The 20,854-nt window shown below is 52.8% G+C and overlaps 1 protein-coding gene across 1 annotated transcript in view; it reads right to left on the minus strand.

Moving 5' to 3' along the window:
• Positions 1 to 19,896, minus strand: part of VWC2 (von Willebrand factor C domain containing 2) — a 94,965-nt gene extending 75,069 nt beyond the window's left edge. The window contains exon 1 of the mRNA XM_032875013.1: positions 19,103 to 19,896. Coding sequence (XP_032730904.1) covers positions 19,103 to 19,798 — 696 coding nt within the window. The 5' untranslated portion in view covers positions 19,799 to 19,896. The remainder of the gene's footprint in view (positions 1 to 19,102) is intronic.
• Between the last annotated feature and the right edge of the window lie 958 nt (positions 19,897 to 20,854).

Below are 20,854 nucleotides of genomic sequence, written 5' to 3' on the forward strand. Positions count from 1 at the left end.
GCTTATCTGTGTGAGTGTGAGTGCGTGTGTGGGTGTGTATGTGTGTGAGTTTGTGAGTGTAGGTGTGTGAGTGGGTGCACGTGTATATGTGTGAGTTGTCGGGGTGTGTGTGGGTGTGAGTGTGTCAGTATGTGAACGTCAGTTTGTAACTGTGTGTGTATGTGTGACTGTGTGTGTCAGTGTGTGAGTCTGTGACTAGGTGCATGCGTGAGTTGTGAGAATGAATCACTGTGTGCTTGTATGTGTGTGTATGTGTGACTGTGAGTGCATGTGTGTGACTGTGTGTGAGCCTGTGTATGTGTGTGAGTGTGTGACTACGTGCAAGAGTGTGTGCGAGTATTGTGAGTGTGGGGTTTGTCAGAGTGTATAAGTGTGTGTCAGTGTATGGGTGTGAGTGACTGTGTGTATATGTGAGTATGGGGTTTGTCTGAGTGTGTGTGTATGGGTGTGTGTGACTGTGTGTGTATGCACACGAGCCTGTAGACTGAGTGAGTACCGGTCAGTGAGACTTCAGAGCGGCCCAGGGTAACGCTCTGAGCTGGTGTGCAGGACAGCCTTAGAAGCTGCTGCCAGTCTTGCAACAACACAAGGCACGATTTCCAGGAACACGGTGGGCACCACGAGGCTCTCATGATGCTGTCACGGACTTTGTTCTTTGCTGCTCTCTTTTCTTTCTGCCCACACTAACTCCCTTGTCAGCCTGTAGCATCCTTCTGTCAAGGCTGCATTGCCTTAGCAAGCAGGGTAAGAAAAGGATCTGGAGTTTTAACAGGAGAGACCTTGAGTCGCGAGAGACACGGTTCATTGTGTGTTCGAGCCTTCAGTGTGAGGTGTTGGACCGAAGCCACACAGCACAGACAGGGCAGGCTCCGTGGTGCGGAGCCAGGCCCCCGGCCCCAGAAGAGGTGAGGACAGTTCCACCTGGAGGGCAGGGTAGTCCAAAAGGAACAAGAAAGTCAACAATCACTGGGTCTGTCCTCCAGAAAGGGGCACAGCCTGACACCACCCCCACGCCGCCTGCACTGTGGGGATGCAGTAAAAAGCCCCGTTCTGCTTCGGGAATTTGACAGAAGGGGAGACCAGGTCTCTGGGCTGTCCCCGAGGGGAACTCCAGGAAAAACCACAAAAGAGCAGGCGTGGGCCCCAAAGAGGGCAGACACTAGGACGCAGGACTGGAGGCAGCCTCACCCTGCAGCTCCCCACATGAGGGAGTGCATCCTGGGTGAGACAGCCCAGAAACGAACACTCCCTCCCGCTCCCGGCTCCACGACCTCCCTGTGTCCACGCACAGAGCGAGGCACGGACAGTGCATGCTTACGGCCCTGACCGCTACCTTCTGAAAGATTCTGCAACTTGATCAAAAGTTCTACTGGGAACTTTGCTATCATAGAACTGAGAAATTCTGATTCAGCTCTTTGGAGATGGGTTCATGTCTCAAAAACAGGAGTTTGAGGGATACCTGGGTGGCTCAGAGACTTAAACGTCAGGCTCTTGGTTTCAGCTCAGGTCATGATCTCAGGGTCCTAGGATCGAGTCCCAGGTAGGGCTCTGTGCTCATCAGGGAGTCTATTTGGGATTCTCTCTCTCCCTCTAACCCTTCCCCTGCTTGCTCGCTCTCTCACTCTCCAATCAATCATTCAATCAATCTAAAAATATATATATGAGTTGAGGCTCAGAAGCGGGACCACCACAAGCAAGAATGTCACACTCAGGCCTCACCTCCTGCCACCTGCTCTGCCCATCCTCACCACACCCCACACCAGGCTCCTGTCCCCACACCAGGCTCCTGTCCCTCGTAAAAAGAGTTTTAGCTCTGCTGAGTCCCACACAGAACACCGTGGCCACTATAGTCCCATCTGGGCAAAGGCCCCCACACCCTGTTCATAGGTTTTCTGCCTGCCCTGAGTCAGAGCTCCCCATCTGATCACGGTTTCCGGAACTCCCTGCCCAGGATGGCAGTCTCCCATTGGCAGCCAGGTCCCAGGGCATGGGGGGAGGGCGCAATCCAACCCCAGAGAACTCCAGCTGAGCTCCTCTGCCCCTCTGTGCATGTCTGGCTCTGATCACTAAGGGTCAGGCTTCACCCGGCTCTCCGCTCAGAAGCACAGTTACAACTGGCCCCTCCCCTCATTAAGCTCATCACCTTATTTCCCACCAGTGCCTCATATGGAGCAGGAAAGTTCACTAAAGTGCAAACCACTGCCATTGCCACCACTCCAAAAACCTACGTGAACTCAGTGGCTGGACCAGGAAGTCGCAGCCACATGAGCTCAGCGTCACCACGTCACAAAGGAGAGGTGTGACAGCACCCCGCTGCACTCGGGACAGCTGTTCTCCCTGCGGCCAGTCCCACCCCACCTCCGTACCCCCGACTCCCATGTCCCTGGGTCTGTCGCATCCTCAGACTCCTCTCCGAGGCAGCCACGTGCCCTCCTGTGACTGAGATGGGGGTGCAGGGGCTGCCCAGAAGACAGGAAGCCGCAGCCCAGGATCCAGCACGGGCTGTGGCCTCAACACAGAGGTTGGGTCAGCAGTCATGTGGTGCATCTGGCATTCCAGGTGCCCATGACCCTCTTTCTGGCTCATTTCATTAAGCCACGTATGGATGGAGTCCCTGCCCCCCGCCCCCCACCCGCGGCAGCAGGTGCAGGCAGCTGACTCCAGCGGCCAGACTCTGGTGGAGGTTTGGCTGCCCCGTGAGGAAATTCTGACTGTAGCCACCAGGTCGGAGCAGCCCCAAAGCTGCAGAGCCCTCATGCACCAGCACGAGCACCAGATGGCTTTCTGCCATCCCCATGTTCTCCATCCCGCCATGGAAGCTAAAACTGAGCATGCCCGTGCATCACTGCGCCTGTGACCAGCAAGGTGAACTTGCCAGTTGCATTCCTGCAGTCAGATGAGGCAATCCTTTATGTGCTTCCCACGTTGTTCAGTCCCCAAAAGATATTTCACCAGGGGTAACCTAGTTCTGAAACAGCAGCCCCTCTCGTTAGCAAGTCACAGCCTACATCCTGGATGGCATGCCTGCTGATGGAAACACCCTTCCCTGCAATCCTCTGGTTACAAACCCCGGTTCTGCGTAGACAGAATTTAAACACACAACCTAGAAGAACAGCTCAGCATGTAAGGAAAAGTCCCCGTTCTCGAGCCCCACCCCCGCTGCCCCCGCGTGCCAGGAGGAGACAGGACTTGTGTTGGGGAAAGAGAATAGGAACCGGGAGCGAGACAAGGTCTATGGATTCGTGCAGTCATCCCTGTCCTGAAACCAGACTGACAAATACCGCTTCCGCCATGTTTCTGGAAGGTAAGAGCACGGGCAGGAGCTGGGCTGGTGAGCACGACCGCCAGCCTGCCGAGCACTCCAGGCCCAGCCTCAGATCCAGGGTCCAGGCGGAGGCTGCTGGCCTGGCTTACTGTGCCAAATGGGCATCTTCAATGTGCATCCGAGAAGGTCCAACCTGAGGCAGTGAAGGACCAACCCTCCCAACGCGTGCTCGGCAAAGCCACCGGAAACACAACGCATCGCGGAAGCTCCGGTGCTATCACCCGAGGGCAGCTCGCAATTAGACCCTCAGAATGCCCGGTAATTATTCGCATATCTCCATCGCACGTGCGTTGGCTGTAAGGACCATCAAGTAAAGATTGCACCTATTTCTTAACAAAGAAGTAGGAATAGGAACCGTCATTTACAGAGACAATTTTCAAATGTGAAACGACGCCTGCTCAAAGGATATTGCTGAAATCCAGTGCCCCGTACGTACAGATTGAAGATCTCTATGGGAGGGGTCAGAGGTTGAGTGGGACACGTCTCAGCAAGGAGTACATAAGCAGCTTCCCATTTATCACCTATATTTTACGTTAATGAACAGGTGCAGTGAGGCACCGATTGTAGGAAACGCTGCCTTGCATGATTTCGCAACTGTGATTGTAATCGTTATCACCACGAGAAGGACCAGGCTCTGAAATATTGCAGAAAGCGTGTTGAATAGGGAATCCTGGTCTTGTCCGGCGCCCAAATCTCTTTCCACTCTGGAAGGCACAAGCTCCCTCCATCCTTCCTACAGATCAGATTCGCATCACGCACCAGAAGACCCACCTGCTCTCCTCAAATCCACTTAAACTCGACCTCCTGTTCTATGTTGCCACAAAGGGCCCCTGGCGGGAGGAGGGGCAGACAATGCCATGTGTCCCCTGAATCCCATGTTGCCTGCATGGCAACCTCTGCTATACTGTGATCTGGAACTTTCTGCTGGGATTGCTGGAGGAAATGCCATGAAAGCCCCGTGCCACGAAATGCATGGGCTCCTCGTGGCCAGGGGACAATTCCAGGCTGGGTGCAGACACTTCCTTAGGAACAGACAAGTAGAAGGCAGAACATTCCCGAACAATTGTAGGGTTTTCACAGATGGGATTAATTTCCACACAGAGAAGCAAGAGAAGAGGAGCTAGTAGCATAGAACCTTCACAATGAAAACCTTCACCATTAGATAAAATCTTCTCCCTATTTGTGTTTCCCCCCTCGGCAGAGGTGTCCCACTAGTAACCCCCAAACTGTTGGGATGCTGTAATGACACAAAGTAAGATTCACGTGAAAACAAAGGACGCGGAATTCTGGGCTTCCTTCTCCCTTCCTCTTTCCCCGTGCTTCCCTTCCTTCCAAATCCCTTGAATTTTCCCAGGTGCACTTGGCTTAGAGCACAAAGCCCTCGGCACCGAGAGCCCAGATCCCAGGCTGCAAGTGGGCCAGCAGCTCCTTTCAGGACCCCTCAATACGAGGGCCATGTGTCTGTCACGTATGGGATTGTTACAGTGACTGACCCTGTGCAAATATCCAGGCTCATTAGATATTGATGGAGTCAAGAAAGAGACAGCTGGGAAGAGTTGAAATGAACTTGCATGACACATGACGAAAAGAATAAAAATAAAAAATAAAATTTACAGCTTTGCTGCAGTAGGAATTGGCTCAGCACCCCACAAGCTACGCCAGGATCAGACACCCACATCTGGGGACGAGGGAAGGAGGACAAATCTTTCCACGAAGAGGGATCGGGATTTGGAGGACACATGTCATCCACAAATGGAAGAGAAGGTTCGGTCGCCAGCGCAACATGAACACTAAGGCAGCAACTTCGCAGAAGGGACCTGAGAATGTCAAAAGCATGTATGGGATCTGAGGACCTCGCTGCGTGCCTGAGATCAGACAGCAGAGCCTCCAGATTCTGCAGGAGTCGAGTCCTGAGCCCAGTGGACAGATGTCACATGTGCTTCCTGCTACAGATTTTCTAACTGTTCAGTTTGCCAGGTTTGCCTTAAAAGAGCTCAAATTTGTACTGAGCAGCTGGGGGTTCAGATTCTGTTACTCAGACAATGGACAAACTTCTTTTCAAATCTGAATACGGAAGATACAAGGTCTGGACTTGTGCATCCTGCAGACTGGATGATGGACACACAGGTCCTGGGACAGCGACACCAGGACTGGCCTCCCCGGGTTCCATCGCCAGCCCCCATCCTCTGTGCAACCCCACCGGCCCCCTGCCCTGTGGAATACTGCATGTCGAGGACAGATATGAAAAAATCTACTGCTCGCCTCAGTGCTCCATCTGGCTTGGGAGCTGAGGCATAAATAAGTGAAAAAGAAACTAATAGAAGGAAAGAAAGTCACAGATGCTGAGAATTGCAGGCACATAGTAAGAAATTCCGAGGCGAAGTTGTGGTTCCTAGTTGAAAAAAGAGGGAAGATGGTTAAGAAGGTGAGGAGGATGGGACAGGTAGAGAAGAGGGACGGCCATAAGGACAGGGAGGAGCTTTACAGCCAGACAACCTAGCAGAGATCCTGAGAGCTTGGGGATGAGGCCGCTGCAGGGAGCAGAAAGGAAGCCCCAGAAGGCAGCACAATACCCCTTCCCCCTGTCGTGGGGCTACATGAGCTCCCAGAACCATTTAGTGGAGACGAAAAGAAGGTGAGAGACATTTTCCAGGGGGGAGATTTGGAAATGCTGAGTAATTACCCCCAATTGATGAGATTCCTAAGACCTCAAAGGAGCATGCTTTCCACCACCAGCAGATGTGGGGATCCACCACCAGCAGATGTGGGGAGCCACAGCACAGGACTTCTCCGAAAGCTAAGGAGCGTTCCTTAGGTGTTTGCATACCTGCGTTTTGTTTACACATCCTGACCCTGTTATGGAATTAATCCGATGACGGTGAATTAAGACACAAGTTGCCAGAGACACCAAGCAAAGAGGCCGGCGACTAACCGCGGTCTTTGCTGGGGATGACGAGCAGCTTCCCCAAAAGTCACTGTCACATTTTGATCACCAGATGGCAGAAGCGTCCTTTCCAGCGGCTGAGCCTGTTTCCAAAGGGCCTGGCGTCACACTAGTTAGCAAGCTGCACTTGGAGGGAAATCAGAGTCGGCGTCTGTGTAAACCACCAGGTCTTACCAGCTTCCAACGGCCTGGAGCTGTGTTATTTGGCAGCTGGAGAAAAACTCAGGACTGCTGCCTTTCAACTGTGGTTCCTCCCCCCTTCACCGCCCCCAAACGAAACACACCCACAGGTCTGGTGCATTGCCAAGGACCACACCCAAGTCCCAGCAGCAGCCTGAACGCAGGGTCCGGTCGGACCACCAGGCCACTCATGTGCGATTGTCGTGAGCTCGCTGAGTTCATCCTACTGCCTCTCCCCAGCCTCTCCCGACTCCCTGCACAATGCTGGGACGGGGACTGTGTGCTGTCACCTGGAACTAAATCCTCCTCCGAAGTTACCTCTGGTTCCTTACCTGAAGCCTTCTTATTAAATTAGCCAAGGCCCTGCAAAGCTCTGTCTCCACACAGGACAGCAGCAGGGTCCAGCAGGGACACTGAGGCACCTGCTGGCCCTTGTCCTCCTGGCTCCCTCCAACAGTCAGAGCAGCAAGGATGGCTCCAGACCCCTGCGTGCCTTTCCGCCCTCTTTTCTGCACCCCAAATTAATGGGGTTTTGTCCTCAGCCCCCTTCCAGCCCCCCAAACTAGTCACTGGCCCTGTAGCAACAGAAAGCTTCTGCTTCTTGCGCCCTTCGGGAAAGATTATGTTTTTGTTCTCTTTGTCTTTCCACTCTCCGTCAGAGAGCGGATTTGCACACAAAGGGACTTAATTAAGTACTGTCCCCAGAAGCTGTCAGGTCTCCAGTGTTGGGAGGAAAGCCGCCCCGCCTACCGCTCAACAGATCAACAGTGCAACAGTCTGAAAACCCAACGCCACATCAAAGAATGACTTTTCCTTCTTTACGGCTTAGTTTGTGGCAAGACCGGCTGTCTAAGGACGCCTTTCAAATCCTCTTGTGACGAACTCCCTCAGATTAATACAGAGCATGGGGGATCTCAGCGAAGAGAGCGGGGAAGGATGCCGGCAGCGTCTACATGGCGTTTTCCCCTCTGCAGCAAGCAGTTGAGCAGCTGACAAAACCGAAGAAGGTGATTCCTTCTGGGCTAAAGATCCAGACCTGGGGAACATTCCGGAATGCCCTGATTACACGGTCAGGTCTGAAGCAGAACAAAGAATGCCGCTTTCTGTTACGGACTGCACGTTTGTGTTCCCTCCAAAATTCATAGGTTGGAGCCTTCACCTCGCAGTGAGATGGTATTAGGAGGTGGGGATGTCAGGAGCTGAGGTCCGGGGCTAGACGCCTAAGTGGGATTAGTGCCCTGTCAAGGAAAGGAAGAGCCTGGTGATCACTCTGGGCTTTCGCTCCACTGTGGGATGGCACAGGGTGGATATGGCCATCTTTGAGCCTCAACAGAACCAGATCCCACTCTCAGCCTCCACAATGGAGAGATGTGTCTATCCATTTCTGTGGTGGAGCGAGACGCGTACTCACAGTGCCTCAGCCCCCAGCCGCTGCACAGAGAGCAGGGCAGGGAGAGACCAGGCGCCATGACCGCAGGCCGCGAGAACCACCCGGGGCCCCTATCCACTCACCCCAGCAGCAGGTGATATTAAGATTTTTGGTGGAGATACTTTAACAGAAGCTCTGCTCATACACAGATTCCTAAACTAAACCCTTAAGAGAAGGGACACGTTCCCTATGGGGCTCTCCCACCTACCTGGGGGCAGACCGGGTCGATACTGACCCTGTGAAAAATGTTGTAAAAGCCAAACTTCTCTGTTTTAAAAATGGGAAGATCGAAAGCCTCTTGTTTTAGAATCAGAGTAAAGGGTGAAAAGTAATCCCTGAGCAGAAAGCTTGGTCCTCCCTTAATATAAAAAGGACTGGAATTAAATGTCTTCCAAAGAGGAGGCTTTTGAAAAGGTGGGTATGAGGGCATAACATGCGATCGGTTCTCCCAAGGATCACAAATTCAAAATTCTTCAGGGGCCTCTCAGGTAAGGAAATAAGGTGGTGAATGAGGTGCATAAGAGGGAATGGTGGGGACTGTGACAAACTAGAAAAAAAAAAAAGAAAAAAACAATGCACTGAAATCAAGAGGCGTACCTCAACCTAACACACCCTCACATGCACACACACACTCTTACCCCAGAAGAAAACTAAACCGTGCTGCTCCTTCTGGCCTTCCTCATTTGAGACGACAGTAATAATGCTCATCTTCGGCAGGGAGGAATGAAGACGACCAAAGGAGGGTGTCCGTTTCCTCTGCCCAAAGCTAGCCAGGTTCCAGGAACAGGGCTCACCCTCCCCAACTACCAGGGGGCCACGCAGGCACCCGTCTGGACAGCATCTGAGGTCAGAATCTGGTGGCCCTGAAGCTCCGTTCGGTGTGTGTCAGCGGCCAGTTACCCAGGGGGTGCTGGAGCCCAAGCCCGGAAGGGGGTTGCTGTCAGCTCACACCAGTGGCCCCGCATTCCTCTTGAATCTGAGCCTCTTCCAGAGGATCCTAGAATCACAACAGGACACTGTCAGCCGCTTCTCCGGTGAATGAAGTCCCTTCCCGTGGGATTTTTGGCTTGGGTGGAGAAGACGCTGCAGGGCTCTCTCACAAGAAACATCCTCTTTGGGTTCAGGCATGGGCAACGTGGCACCTGAGGACTAACCATGAAGTTGTGGCAGCTGCCCCGTGCTGTCACTAGGAGCAAGAAGAACTTTCTTCGTTGGCATCCTGGAAGTCGCGGGGACAAGAGGGGATCTCTGCCATCAGTGGGAAGTGACCCAAGCCGAGAGGCTGATGTCACAGCACAGCTCATCCCTCAGGCTACCTGCCTCCCTGCTCTGCACAGGCCCAAGGAAAGGCAGTGGCCTTGTGCGATTTCTTTCTCTTCCAACCCACGCACCCGTGATGTGTCTGTGTGTATGACACGGCGAAGCCAGCAGTGGGTCAAGGAACAGGTGCACAGGGGAGACTTGCCCTGTGAGACAAGGGACCGCTGCATCCTGGCCACCTGAGAACTCCCTGCAGCTGTGGCTGTGGGGACAGAGATGCCACTGTGACAGCTTGTCCACTGGCCGAGGGCTCTGTGTCCCCAGGACTGTCAACTCTTCAAGAGTGTGACCAAGAAGCACAGTTATCGCTTCTGACTCCTTAATGGGAATTAATAAATGAGTCATGGCTTGCTTGAAACTAAGTTTGTGTCTTATCTGCTTTAAGCCTCTATGGGGATACTGAGATAACTTTTTCAAAGTCACATGAGATTTGAAAGTCAAATTTAAGTCAGAAATTGTTCTTAAAGCTGAACGCGGTAAATACATTAGTGTAGCCTGTCAGCCTATGGGGATAGCAAAGGAACCATACAGAAAGTCCGGTCCATATGGACCAGTCCATGTGGTAGATTTTGGTAGAGACAATACTATTTATTTCTGGGTTACCTAGTGGACGACCATAAGAACTTGGCACCATCTGTGACCAACAGCCCTGGAAAGCAGGAAGGGCCCTTGGAACTGCTCATCTGTGGCATGACTTAGCCTAGACTGAGCTAGGGGGGCCACCCACAGTAACTTTTTTCTAAGAACATTTACATCTCATCTAATGGCATTTTGTAGTTGTTCAAGGATCAAGTTCCCAACTCAAAACTCAGCCTGGAGACCACCTTCCCACTCCACCCCAGTTATGACAACCAAAAATGTCCCCATACATTGCAAACGTCCCCTCAACATGACCCCCAGTGGAGAACCAGGGGTCTACACTTCAGTGAGCAAAAAAGTTTTCTTCTGTTCCTTCTTAGCTCTGTGGCTTAGCTTCCCGGGTCATATTCCTCCTTCCTGAATTTCATCCTTTCGATTGCATTGTGAAGTTCTTTCAGCAATGATTTGTTTGACGGCACGCTCTGTTTTAAAACATCTTTGATCAGGATGCTCAGTTGGTTAAGCGTCTAAGTCCTGCTTTGGGCTCAGAGTTGTGAGATAGAGCCCTGAGTCAGGCTCTGCGTTCAGTGCTGAGTCCGTTTGAGATTCTCCCTCTCCCTCTGTCCTTCCCCAACTCACTCTCTAAATAAATAGTAAATAAATACAATTTAAAAAAAATGAAAATATATTCATTGAGGTGCCTTCCTAAAGGATAGTTTCACTGGACACATAAATTGGATTAACTCTTCTTTTCTCTTTGCTCTTTAAAGGAGTTCTCCTACTGTTTGGGATTTTCCACTGTTGACAAGAAGTCAGACGTCTGCTAAGTTACTGCTTTTTTGCAGGTCAAGTCTTTTCTCTCTGTTTGCTCTGAAAATATCTTGTGTTGGGTGCGCTGCCATCTCACTATGATATGGCTAGGGATGTCGTTTTGTTCATCTTTCTTTAGATTCATGGGGATTCCTGAATTGAAGAATGGCAGTCTTTCCAATAGAAGGTCTATGATGCTAACCCCTCATAACCCCTCCCATAGTCCCTACTACCCCCTTCCAGAATTCTGATCTGACCCATATTAAATCTTCTCTCCCTGTCCTCCACGTATGAAAACATCTCCTTCCTATGATCCATCTGCACATCTGTGTTTCACTCTGGGTGACTTCTTCAAATCTAACTGTTGGCTTGCTGAATTGTTCCATAAACTATCTGTCAAGCTATTGAACCCCCATGAATATCGGTTCAAACTACTGTATCATTCCTTTATGCAAGTTCTAACTCCTTTTCGAAGCTGACTAGTACTTGGAATATGCTCATTTTGTTTACCCATACAGTTTACTTCAACATATATGTTTTTGTGTATTAAGTAGTCGCATTTATATCCCAACATCTGAGTCTTACTGGTCTACCTTGGTCTTGGTGGACCCGTGGGGATGATGCCCCTTTTTGTGTGCGATTTTCATTGTATGGTCACATTCCTTGAAACACTATTTGTGGAAATTCTTTGTAGCTTGCGTGGAGAGTGGATTCCTTCTGGGAGCATTTGGTTTTGCCAGGCAATTGTGGCCCCTTTAAACAAAAATATCCCACCTGGACTTTTTATTGGACCACTCAGGGAAGCATGAATATGGGCCTCATGCTCGTAAGAGAGTGTGGGCACTAGAGACAAGAAGTATTGAGAGCAAACCTGTCTGCTCAACTCAGCCCTGAGGCCCATCTGGGGCAGTCTGTCTGCACTGTCCCCTTGTAGGACATGCTCTTCGGGGGAGCACACCCTTATGAGTCACATCCTGATCTGATTCTCTCCGTTTGGGGCCCTGGGCTTGCCATGTGCCCCAGCCTGGCCGCAAGTACTGAAGGCCTGGGTTCCAGGCATCAGGGGGTGCTTTCTGATGGCCATCATTATAGGGCTGACTTTCCTGTCTGGATTCTACCTCCGGGGATTAATTTCTCTTACTTTCCTTTTCTTTCTTTCTTTCTTTCTTTCTTTTCTTTTCTTTTCTTTTTTTTTTTTTTTTTCTGTTTCAGCTGTGCTTTTAAGAAAATGGGTTGTGTATGCTATCTGGGACTTCATGAGTTTGGTAAGCGGTAGGTGTTCAGGCTATCATTCTTCCATATTCCCAGGCAAGCAAGGGGTGGTCTCATCGTGTTTAAGGCAAAATCATTTCTGGAAATGCTCAGACCCACGTGGCATCTTAATTTTCCATCCCTATACTTTTCTACGGGCCTAGGGCTTCCAAGAGAACTCGCGGGGCCATGGGCAGATGTCTGACATCATCCTTTTCTGCAGATTCGAAAGGCACTCCATGTCCTGGCCGCACCCCAGTGCCCGACAGAAATAGAATGAGAAGTGAAATCCAGCTGGCAGGATCTCAGGCTTGGAACAGAAGCAGAAAAAAAAAAAAATGGATTTCCAGCTATGTGGTCAGAACCATACCACGAAGGATGGCTTTAGGATATGTAGGCTGGGGTGGAAAACCGTAGCCTCTACCCAAGCTCTATTTGAGACAGTCTTTCATCTCTTCCCCCAGAAACCTGCCTCAGGATTGCTCGATCATTTAAAAACCACCCATCAGCCACAGAGTCTGGATGGGCCGTTTCCACCTGTGTACCCTGCAGAGCCCCATGATACTCCTCACAGCCCATCACATGCTCTCAGGTCACTGCCTGTTTACTGGATGCACTCCAAAGCTTTCATTATGTCTCCAGCATCTTGTCCAGTGCTTGGCAAATATTTGTCCCAAACAATGTTTTTGAATTAAAAAAAGCAAGAACAGATTTTTGTTGGGATTTATCAGGTTCTGAGACCCCACCTGCCGAGGAAATACGTCTGGGCAAGCCCCAGAGAGCCCCTCCCTGATGGAGAGCCTTTGCAGGAAGTCTTGCCAGAGACCAAACACCCTGCTAGGGGGTAGTCATCTCCCCTAAGATGCAAACTCAACAGGACATACCTAGACACCACACTAACCTAGCTGCAGACTTTCTTGTTTTGTTTTTTTTTTTTAATTCGTTTCGAGATTCGTAGGTGCAAACTCTTTCACACACACTTCATTAACTTTTCATAAACGGAGAGATAATCAGGATACTCTCCATTCTGTACCACTGGGGGGGGGGGGAGAGGTCTGAGAATTGATCAGGGACTCAAGATGCCACAGGAAAATGACCCACACGACGTCTTTAGATGGTAAGTACTTGTCCTCAAAGTTCTAGAAGGTGCTGACTTTCTGCTCCATCTGAAGGGGCAGGATATGATAGCACGGGATCTGGGCTCCTAAGAGGACATTTCTCGCCCTGTGGCCAAAGAGGCGTTCCAAAGCTGTGTGGCTGTAAGACCAAGGGTAAATCGTGCCAAGTGGAGATGTGGGGAGCTGGGAAGAAAATGCCCTTCGAAAGGAGCAGCCCAGCACAGCTCTGGCAGATGGCCACCATTTAGGAATTATTCCATTTTGACAGCAAATTGGCAATCCGGGTATATAGACAAATGTCCCATTTGTTAAATATCTATATGGTCAAAGAAATGTCTTATGTGTGGTGAGCCCAACAGGACACCTCGTTGGGCTGGAGTTGGCTTTAGGCCACCAGTCTGCCTGCTGTCGGCCTGATAAGGTCTGGGGTCTTGCCCACATCTGGAGATAGATGGTGCTGTCCACTGCCCCCTAGAATCCTCACACCTTGCCCTGAGGGAGCTCCTGGAACTCAGCACTTCTGTTCTTACTGCAACTCAAGATGTCATACTTTGAAGGACAGGATCTCAGGCCTTTATTTCGTCCTAGATGGCCTGAGTCAAATGTAGCAGGAATCCACATAGATAAACACTTGGCCAAGCTGATCGAGCGTTTACTGGACACAAATGTGGGGCAGGTTCTAAACCTGTAGGAGCTGTCCCTTCCTCCCCCACCTAGAATTCACCACATCCCCATTTGGTCGCTGACATAAGACAGTACAGTTGGAAGCACACAGCCATCACCGGGCCACAATCTAGGACTCAGAGCCTGGTTCTGCCATTGACTAGGTTCTACGACTTTGATCAGGTCACCAAACTGCCAGGTCTTAAAAGGTCAACACCTGACCACATCTGAAAGTTCCCGAGACAGCACACAGACGTCCCCCTTTTAAAAAACTGTTACTATTTAGGGGCCCCTGGGTGGCTCAGTCAGGTAAGTGTCTGACCTGCCTCTGACTCAGGTCAGGACCTCAGGGTCCTGGATGGAGTCCCACACCGGGCTCTCTGCTCAGCGGGGAGTCTGCTTCTCCCTCTCCCTCTAGCCCCCCTCCCCCGCTCATGTGTGCACGCACTCTCTCTCCCAAATAAATAAAAATAAATCTTTTAAAAAACCAAATAAATTTAAAACAAAACAAAACAAAAAGAACCTGTTACTGGTTAAATGGCTTTGGACAGACAGGCAGAAGCTGAGACGTCCATAATTTAGAAAATCTGACTCAGAACCAAGCAGGAGCAGCGGGCAGACCTCCGAACATGAGCCTTACACAGCTTGACACCATTTTCTTTGCAAACGTAAGTAAAGATAGTCTTGTTTTCTGTGACGTGACCATCGGCCAAAAGAGCATAAATACTGGGGAACAGAAAACTATGATGACTGTGTCCTTCTCGCTGCTGCCACGTTTTCCTAACTGTGACAGAGATCTACTTATGGGAGCTCTGACTCCAAATTTCATGGAAGAATGTTTTTATTACTAAACTTCTGGAAATGAGATCCTGCCGCACAGTTGATCACGGGTCAGACACTGATGCCCAGGGAGAGCCTGGGATCGCCCAGCAGCCCCACGTCACTTCGCCTGTGGATCTCTGTCCAGCTGCCTCCCATTCCACAGGCCTCCACGCTTTGGAAGACGGTCGAGTGAGCAAGAGCTTATTAATAATTCAGTTTCCCTTTTTCCTCAAAGACCAACACAATTGCCAATCAGAGCTCCTGCTAACTACGAGAGTGTGGACAGACCGGACGGGTGTCCCGCCAGCCAAAAGAGTCGTGGAAACTGATTGAGTTCTAGAAAACACGGAAACAAGCTTGCAGACCCCACTTCTAACTTCACGGTCCCCCCCAGGGGCTGGGGAGGCCCCCACAAGGGGAACGACTTCTTTTGCTGCTCAAAATGTAAATTGCAAATTTGGGTTGCTGCTGGTCCGCCTGGTACCCATCAAGGGAGAATCTGAAAGGCTCCACAGAGACCCTGAGAACAACCCATGGGTTATATCCGATGCACGGCTCCATGGACATGCACAGCACAGTCATTCCCACGCCGGACTCAGAATGGAAAGCACACAGAATCAGAGGTTTGGGCGGGCTGCCTGACTCTGGTTCATGGGCACTGAGTTTATCACCAATTACTCTGTGCTTTCTTTGTAAATTCTTTCTTCTATCATACTTGCTGATGAAGCCTCCCTCACCCCCCATTCCTTGTATCTCCTTGGGCTCATGCATATGAGGTCAGCTCTGGCCTTTGATGCCCCTTAGAGCTAGCTGCGTTACAGCCCGGACCAGGTCCTCCCTCTCAAATTCACAGGTTCGAGGGCTAACCTCCGGCACCTCCCAACATGAAGGTATTTTGAGACAGGGTCTCAACTGAGAAAATTCGGTTAAAATGAGGTCATACAGGTGGGCCCCCATCTGATGTGAGGAGGACACATGTGTCCTTCTAAGGAGAGAAGATTAGACACAGACACCCCGAGGAAGGGCCTGGTGAGGACCCGGGGAGAAGGCGGCCATCTGCACACCGAGAAGAGAGGCCTCAGAAGGAGCCAGCCCTGCCCACCCCTTGACCTCAGACTTCCAGCCTGAAGGACCGTAAATCAATAAATCCGTATTGTTTAAGCCACCTGGTCTGTGGTACTTTGTTATGGAAACGAATAGCGAATAGCGAATGAATAGACCCCAGGAAGCAGACAGCACATGAAAATACCATTCAGGTATAAAAAACATCAACCCACAGACAGGTTTCCGTATTCAAAGTTGGATACCTGCTGGTCTAAGGTGACAAACAGAACGCTTGGTATAATTTGAGAGGCAGTGGAGAAAATTCTATCCATAACTACGGTCTTATTTGCATTTACAAATTAAGTTGCAAATATCCCCAGAAAAATGCGGATAGGGCTCTAATTATTACCAGCAGCCTCACGAGATTCCGCGGAAGCAGTGAGTGAGGTCTTCTGCTGACATCTGGCTGAGATCAACCAGGCCGTGAGGAACGGAGGCTGCCATGGGGTCGGGAGCTCAGAGAGAAAGGTTAAGGCGGAACTGGCAGTGCAAACGGGGCAGGGGGCCACGTGTCCAAGAAAGAGGAGAGGCTGAGCCCTCCCTGGGGCCAAATGCGCATGACAGGCACAGGACACAATCCACAGCTCTGCCCATGCCCACGGGGAGCAGCCAGCCTCCAGTGCCCAGACAGAGAGAGGGCAGAGAGCAGATGGTTTAAGTGCCTGTGAGCCTCCCAGGGAAGGAGGCCCAGAGCTGGCCTCCTTGTCACCTCCCTCCTTGCTATAGGAAACAGCACCTCAAGCAGAACCCTACTGTACCCACAACCTCCCTTTCAATTACGTCCTTTTCCAAGAAGAGCAAAGCGCTTCAGACAGCATATGTGTTCACTGTGCTGTGCAAACCATAGACCCCAGCCTCTCTCTCTCTCTCTCTCTCTCTCTCTCTCTCTCTCGGAAGCCAGAATAGCCCCAGCAGGCAGGTGAACAATGCGTGTGCCCTGGTGCTCAGCACCACGATTCCGCAGGACTGAGACCCACAGCACCTCCCTCCCCCGCCCCGGGCTCCCTGCGGACGGACCCTACTCCATTCTAGGCCATTCTTCTCACAACCCCCAACGACACGGGGTTGTGTCACGGAAGGAAACAAAAGGAAGGACACGGAAGGAAACAAAAACATGGACACAAAATGACTTGCACAAAGCCACGGTGACTTAGGGACATGCCTACAATTTCCCTGACGGGAAGAGAAAGGAAGGAGCGTCATAGGTACAACGTCTGGGACTGAACTCATGACGAAGCTGTGCTTATTACAGGAGCAAGCACAGAATCAAACATTTGCAGCAGCCAGGCGACATGCTCTCACGCACGTGTCCCTCCCAGCAGCCGCTAATGATGGGGTGAAAGTTACAAATGAAGTGTCACTTGAAGATGAAAAGATGCACTAATGCCCTAAAAATGGGTTCACTGGGATCTTCATTCTTCCCAAGATGATAATCTTCCCAACGTCCCGTTGTGGCTCTAACATGTCTGGTCTCCAGAGTCTGAAATGCAGTCTACTGACTGACCGCCGATTTTTGCAAACAGGAATCAAATAAGAGCTCCCCCCCATCCCTGCATGCGAGGGCAGCTTTGTGGCAGTGAGCATTTAGCGGTGTTACAAAAACAGAACTCACTTAGCGGTGAGTTACAAAAACAGAAGTTTGGGCTCTCCCTTCTATCTGCCATCTCAGGTAGATGAACGGGCACCTTGTGATGTGTTCTGGCTTTTTAGATCAGAAATGCAATAATTCCTCGGCCAACTTCATGAGACTCTTAAGAAAGGACTCGTAACACCACATACAGTGCAAACCATACATGTTATTAGTTAAAAATGAAGAGCTTGCATTTGTTCTTGTAACTCCTAGATTTTCCGATAAGCCCAAAACTCAAAAGCTTCAGAGGGTTGGGCCCGTTTCCTCTAGCCCTGCCCCAGGCCAGCAGGGAAGGTGCCGCCTCTGCGTTGCACAAGGACCTTTGCCTCCACACGGAAACATCTGGAGAGGCATGGGCCCTGGTTCCCACAAGTCAGAGAACAATTTGAAGACAAGATTCCTACCCCACTCACGGCCTATGGCCAAAGCTTGTTCATAGGATTTTCTCAACAAATCTTTCTCCGAAGGCCCGGAGTGAACAACTGTGCTGACCAGGAGGGCCTGGAGACACACTCCCGGCATCGGGTCTGGAGTCTGCGGTTTGCAGATGAGGAAGAAGAACCCCAGAGGGGACCATTGCTTTGTGTCTGTCATGCAGCTGGCTAGTGGCAAGGCCACGAGGGACACCCATTTCCTGACTAAATCCTGGCATCCTTGCCATACTTTGTACCTTATCTCCAGATCCATCCTTCCTGGCTGTCTAGTTCCATACCCCTGGGGATTTATTCCTGAAATTCATTCGGTGCCCTCACATCCTGGCATTTCCTAAATGTGCAGATCTCAGAGGCTGGGTCCTGGGGGGACTCCTGCCTTTTTGCTCAGCTTTGGAGGCTGCAAGCCCCAGCGTGCCCCTTCCGCCCAGGAAAGCTCCCATGTGCCAAGGCAAGGCCACGTTGAGCAGGCCATAGGTCGAGCCCCCTCGGGGGCATCCGGATGGAGAGTCTCGCATCCCTGCCCAGGCCACCTGTGAGAGTCAGGGCTGTCAGTGCTCCCCCAGCACACACACGGCCAGCATATCCAACCAAACCTGCACCCACTGGGGCTGGACTTTTGTTTCCCATAGGATGTAGGGGAAGAGGGGGCAGTGTGGAGTAGAACCGCTTGGCCTAGCACGAGAGTCGGCTGAACAGCTGCCTTGCCTTCCCCACGTTACTTAAAGATTCTGTGCCTCAGTTTCCTCTTCTCCATCAACTGGAGATCACAGGTAATAACCTCTCTCGCTGCGTGGTATGAGTTTGAACTAAGTTAAGACACGTGGAAGATGCAGCCTCAAGCCTGCCACACAGTAGGCCCCTGGGACATGGCCAGCTGCTCTTAATCTCCTTACCAGTCCAGACCTCAAACCAAACAATTTGTAACCGTAAACCGAGCTTCTGGTTCTCGCCCTCCACTATGTGCTGGCATCCAATGAGCAAGCATTTTCTTTGCCTTTTCATTCTTTAGAACATTTGCATGATACCCCAACATGTAATCTAGGGAAATGGCTTATTTATATGACTAGTCTTCCTTAATTAGCTATTAGCTGAAGGATGTATCCCAAATGGCACGGCAAATTACCCTGTGTTTGAAAACAGGTTGAGCATTTCAGCGGCAACACTTTTAAATTAGGAGCAGTGGCTGAACATTAACGGCAGAGCCAATGAGTGTTGGGGCGTCCCTGCCCTGCTGCGGGCCTCACCCTCTCCGTACCCTTCTAAGGCAAAGACCCGAAGACCAAAGGAAAGGCCGTGCATTGGCCACATTGCTTTAGAGATTACCTCCGCACTGAAATGGGATATCGCGCTGAGGGGACGCGAGCACAGCGCTGTCCGCCTCTGAGGACCAGAACGAACGCGCCTCTTCTTCAAAGTGGGGGCGCATAGTGCGCAGAGAGGTCTCACCCTGCGGTGGGAGGTGCAAAGTGGCCCGGCGGGCGCTCGCCTCTTACCACGAACTCCTCCAGAGTCTGGTAGGTCTTGCCCCGGAACTCGCAGTAGTTCTTCCTCTCCTTGCACTGCGGGCAGCACTGGCTCGTGTCGACGTGGATGCAGCGCGGGTGCAGCCGCGGGCATTCGGGCTGCGCGCACAGCGGCCCCTCCTCGGTGCACAGGCACGGGCAGGCCGAGGGGCCCGGCGCGAACTTCTCCCCGATGGCATACACGAAGCCGCTCTCGTCCACGCAGCCCTTGCCGCGGTAGTCCGGGTACGCGTACTCCTCGGGCGGCTCCGGCGTGGGCGCGAGGTCCGGGCCGGTCGCGTCCTGGGCGGCGGCGGCCGGGGGCTCCCCCTGCGGGGTGTCCCCGCGGGGCCGGCCCTGCAGGTCCCCGGCCTTTGCGCCCCCGCCCTGGGCGGCCCAGGCCTGCTTCTGCTTGCTCCACGCCTCCCGGCCGGAGAGCCCGCGGCCGCCCTTGCTCTTCCAGTCCCGGCCGCTGCCGCCCTCGTCCCTCGCGGGGCGCCCGAGCTCGCTCACCCGCCCCGGGCCGTCCCGAGACGCGTGCTCGCGCTTCTCCTGGCCCGGCTGCTCCGGCGCCTGGGCCAGCTTCTCCAGCGGGATGCTCGGACTGCACAGAGCCACCATCAGGCAGCAGGTGATCAGGAGGGAACTGGACAGCGCGCCAACTGCCATCGCAGTGGAGCTGGGCATCCCCTACCACGTCCCGGCGGGCGGGCGGGCGGGGAGCGCGGCCGAGGGGCGAGTCGCATTCACAGCCCGGGGGCGCGCCGCCGCCAGCCGGGAGCCGCCGTCCCTGCGGAGAGAACAGCAGCACAGCTGAGCCCCGCGGCCCGCGCGCGCCCGGCCCCCACCCGGCCCGCGCCGCCCGGCCCCGGCAGCGCTCTACACTAACGAGCCGCACGACGCGGGCGGGGGCAGCATGCCCAGCGCCGCCGCCCAGCCGGCTTCCGAGACCTCACAGATGGTGGAGACGGACGTGGAAGCGAAGTCCGGGAGAATCACCGGCCCGCCGCGTTCCTCCTGTGGCCGCGGTAGGCGGTGGGGACGGCCCTGGGCGGGTGGCGGAGCCGGAGCTGCGGGAAGGCAGCGAGCCGGGCCCGCGCCCTCCTGCGAAACTCGGAGAGAGCCACATAATCCGGGAGCCCGGGATGTGCCCCCTGGGTGCCAGCCACACTTTCCCAAACGTTGCTAAATGGAGGATTCCGCAGTGGAGTTGGACACGGAAGACCGTGCAGAAGAGAGGAGGGAAACCTTCCCCGTCTTGCCTTAGGGCGTTTGGGGAAAGGGGCGGGAGGGGGTTAACAAAGCTCCCAGGACCCTGTGATTCATCTCCAACAACTTTTTAAATGCCTCGAGTGCAGGGAGCAGACGCCGCTTCCCTGCCCTCCTCCTCAGGCCCAGAAGCACGGAAGGATGTCACCGACCACCCCCGGCGGCGGAGTCGGGGGTTCCGGAGGCTTCGGCGCCTCAGCCGTCCCTCGCCCCCATCCCCACCCCCGTGTACAGCCAGCCACTCGGCGACCAGGAGCGTTGATGAGAAACCCCCGCGCGGGCCGCGACGCTGGGCTCCTAATCGCTTTCACCCCGGAGGGGATCGTAGCGGTGAAGCAGAAGTGCCCAGGCAGCACCACCGCGCGCGGTTGGGGAGGCTGGGGATGCAGGGCGGGGGCGAGTCCCTCTCACTCAACCCATCTCTGAAAGCCTCCATGGATCCCAAAGTTTCTGTCGCCCAAAGGGGCCAAGAGA

Source organism: Lontra canadensis, unplaced genomic scaffold, assembly GCF_010015895.1.
Source record: "Lontra canadensis isolate GAN:19392208 unplaced genomic scaffold, GSC_riverotter_1.0 scaffold54, whole genome shotgun sequence".
NCBI lineage: Eukaryota > Metazoa > Chordata > Mammalia > Carnivora > Mustelidae > Lontra > Lontra canadensis.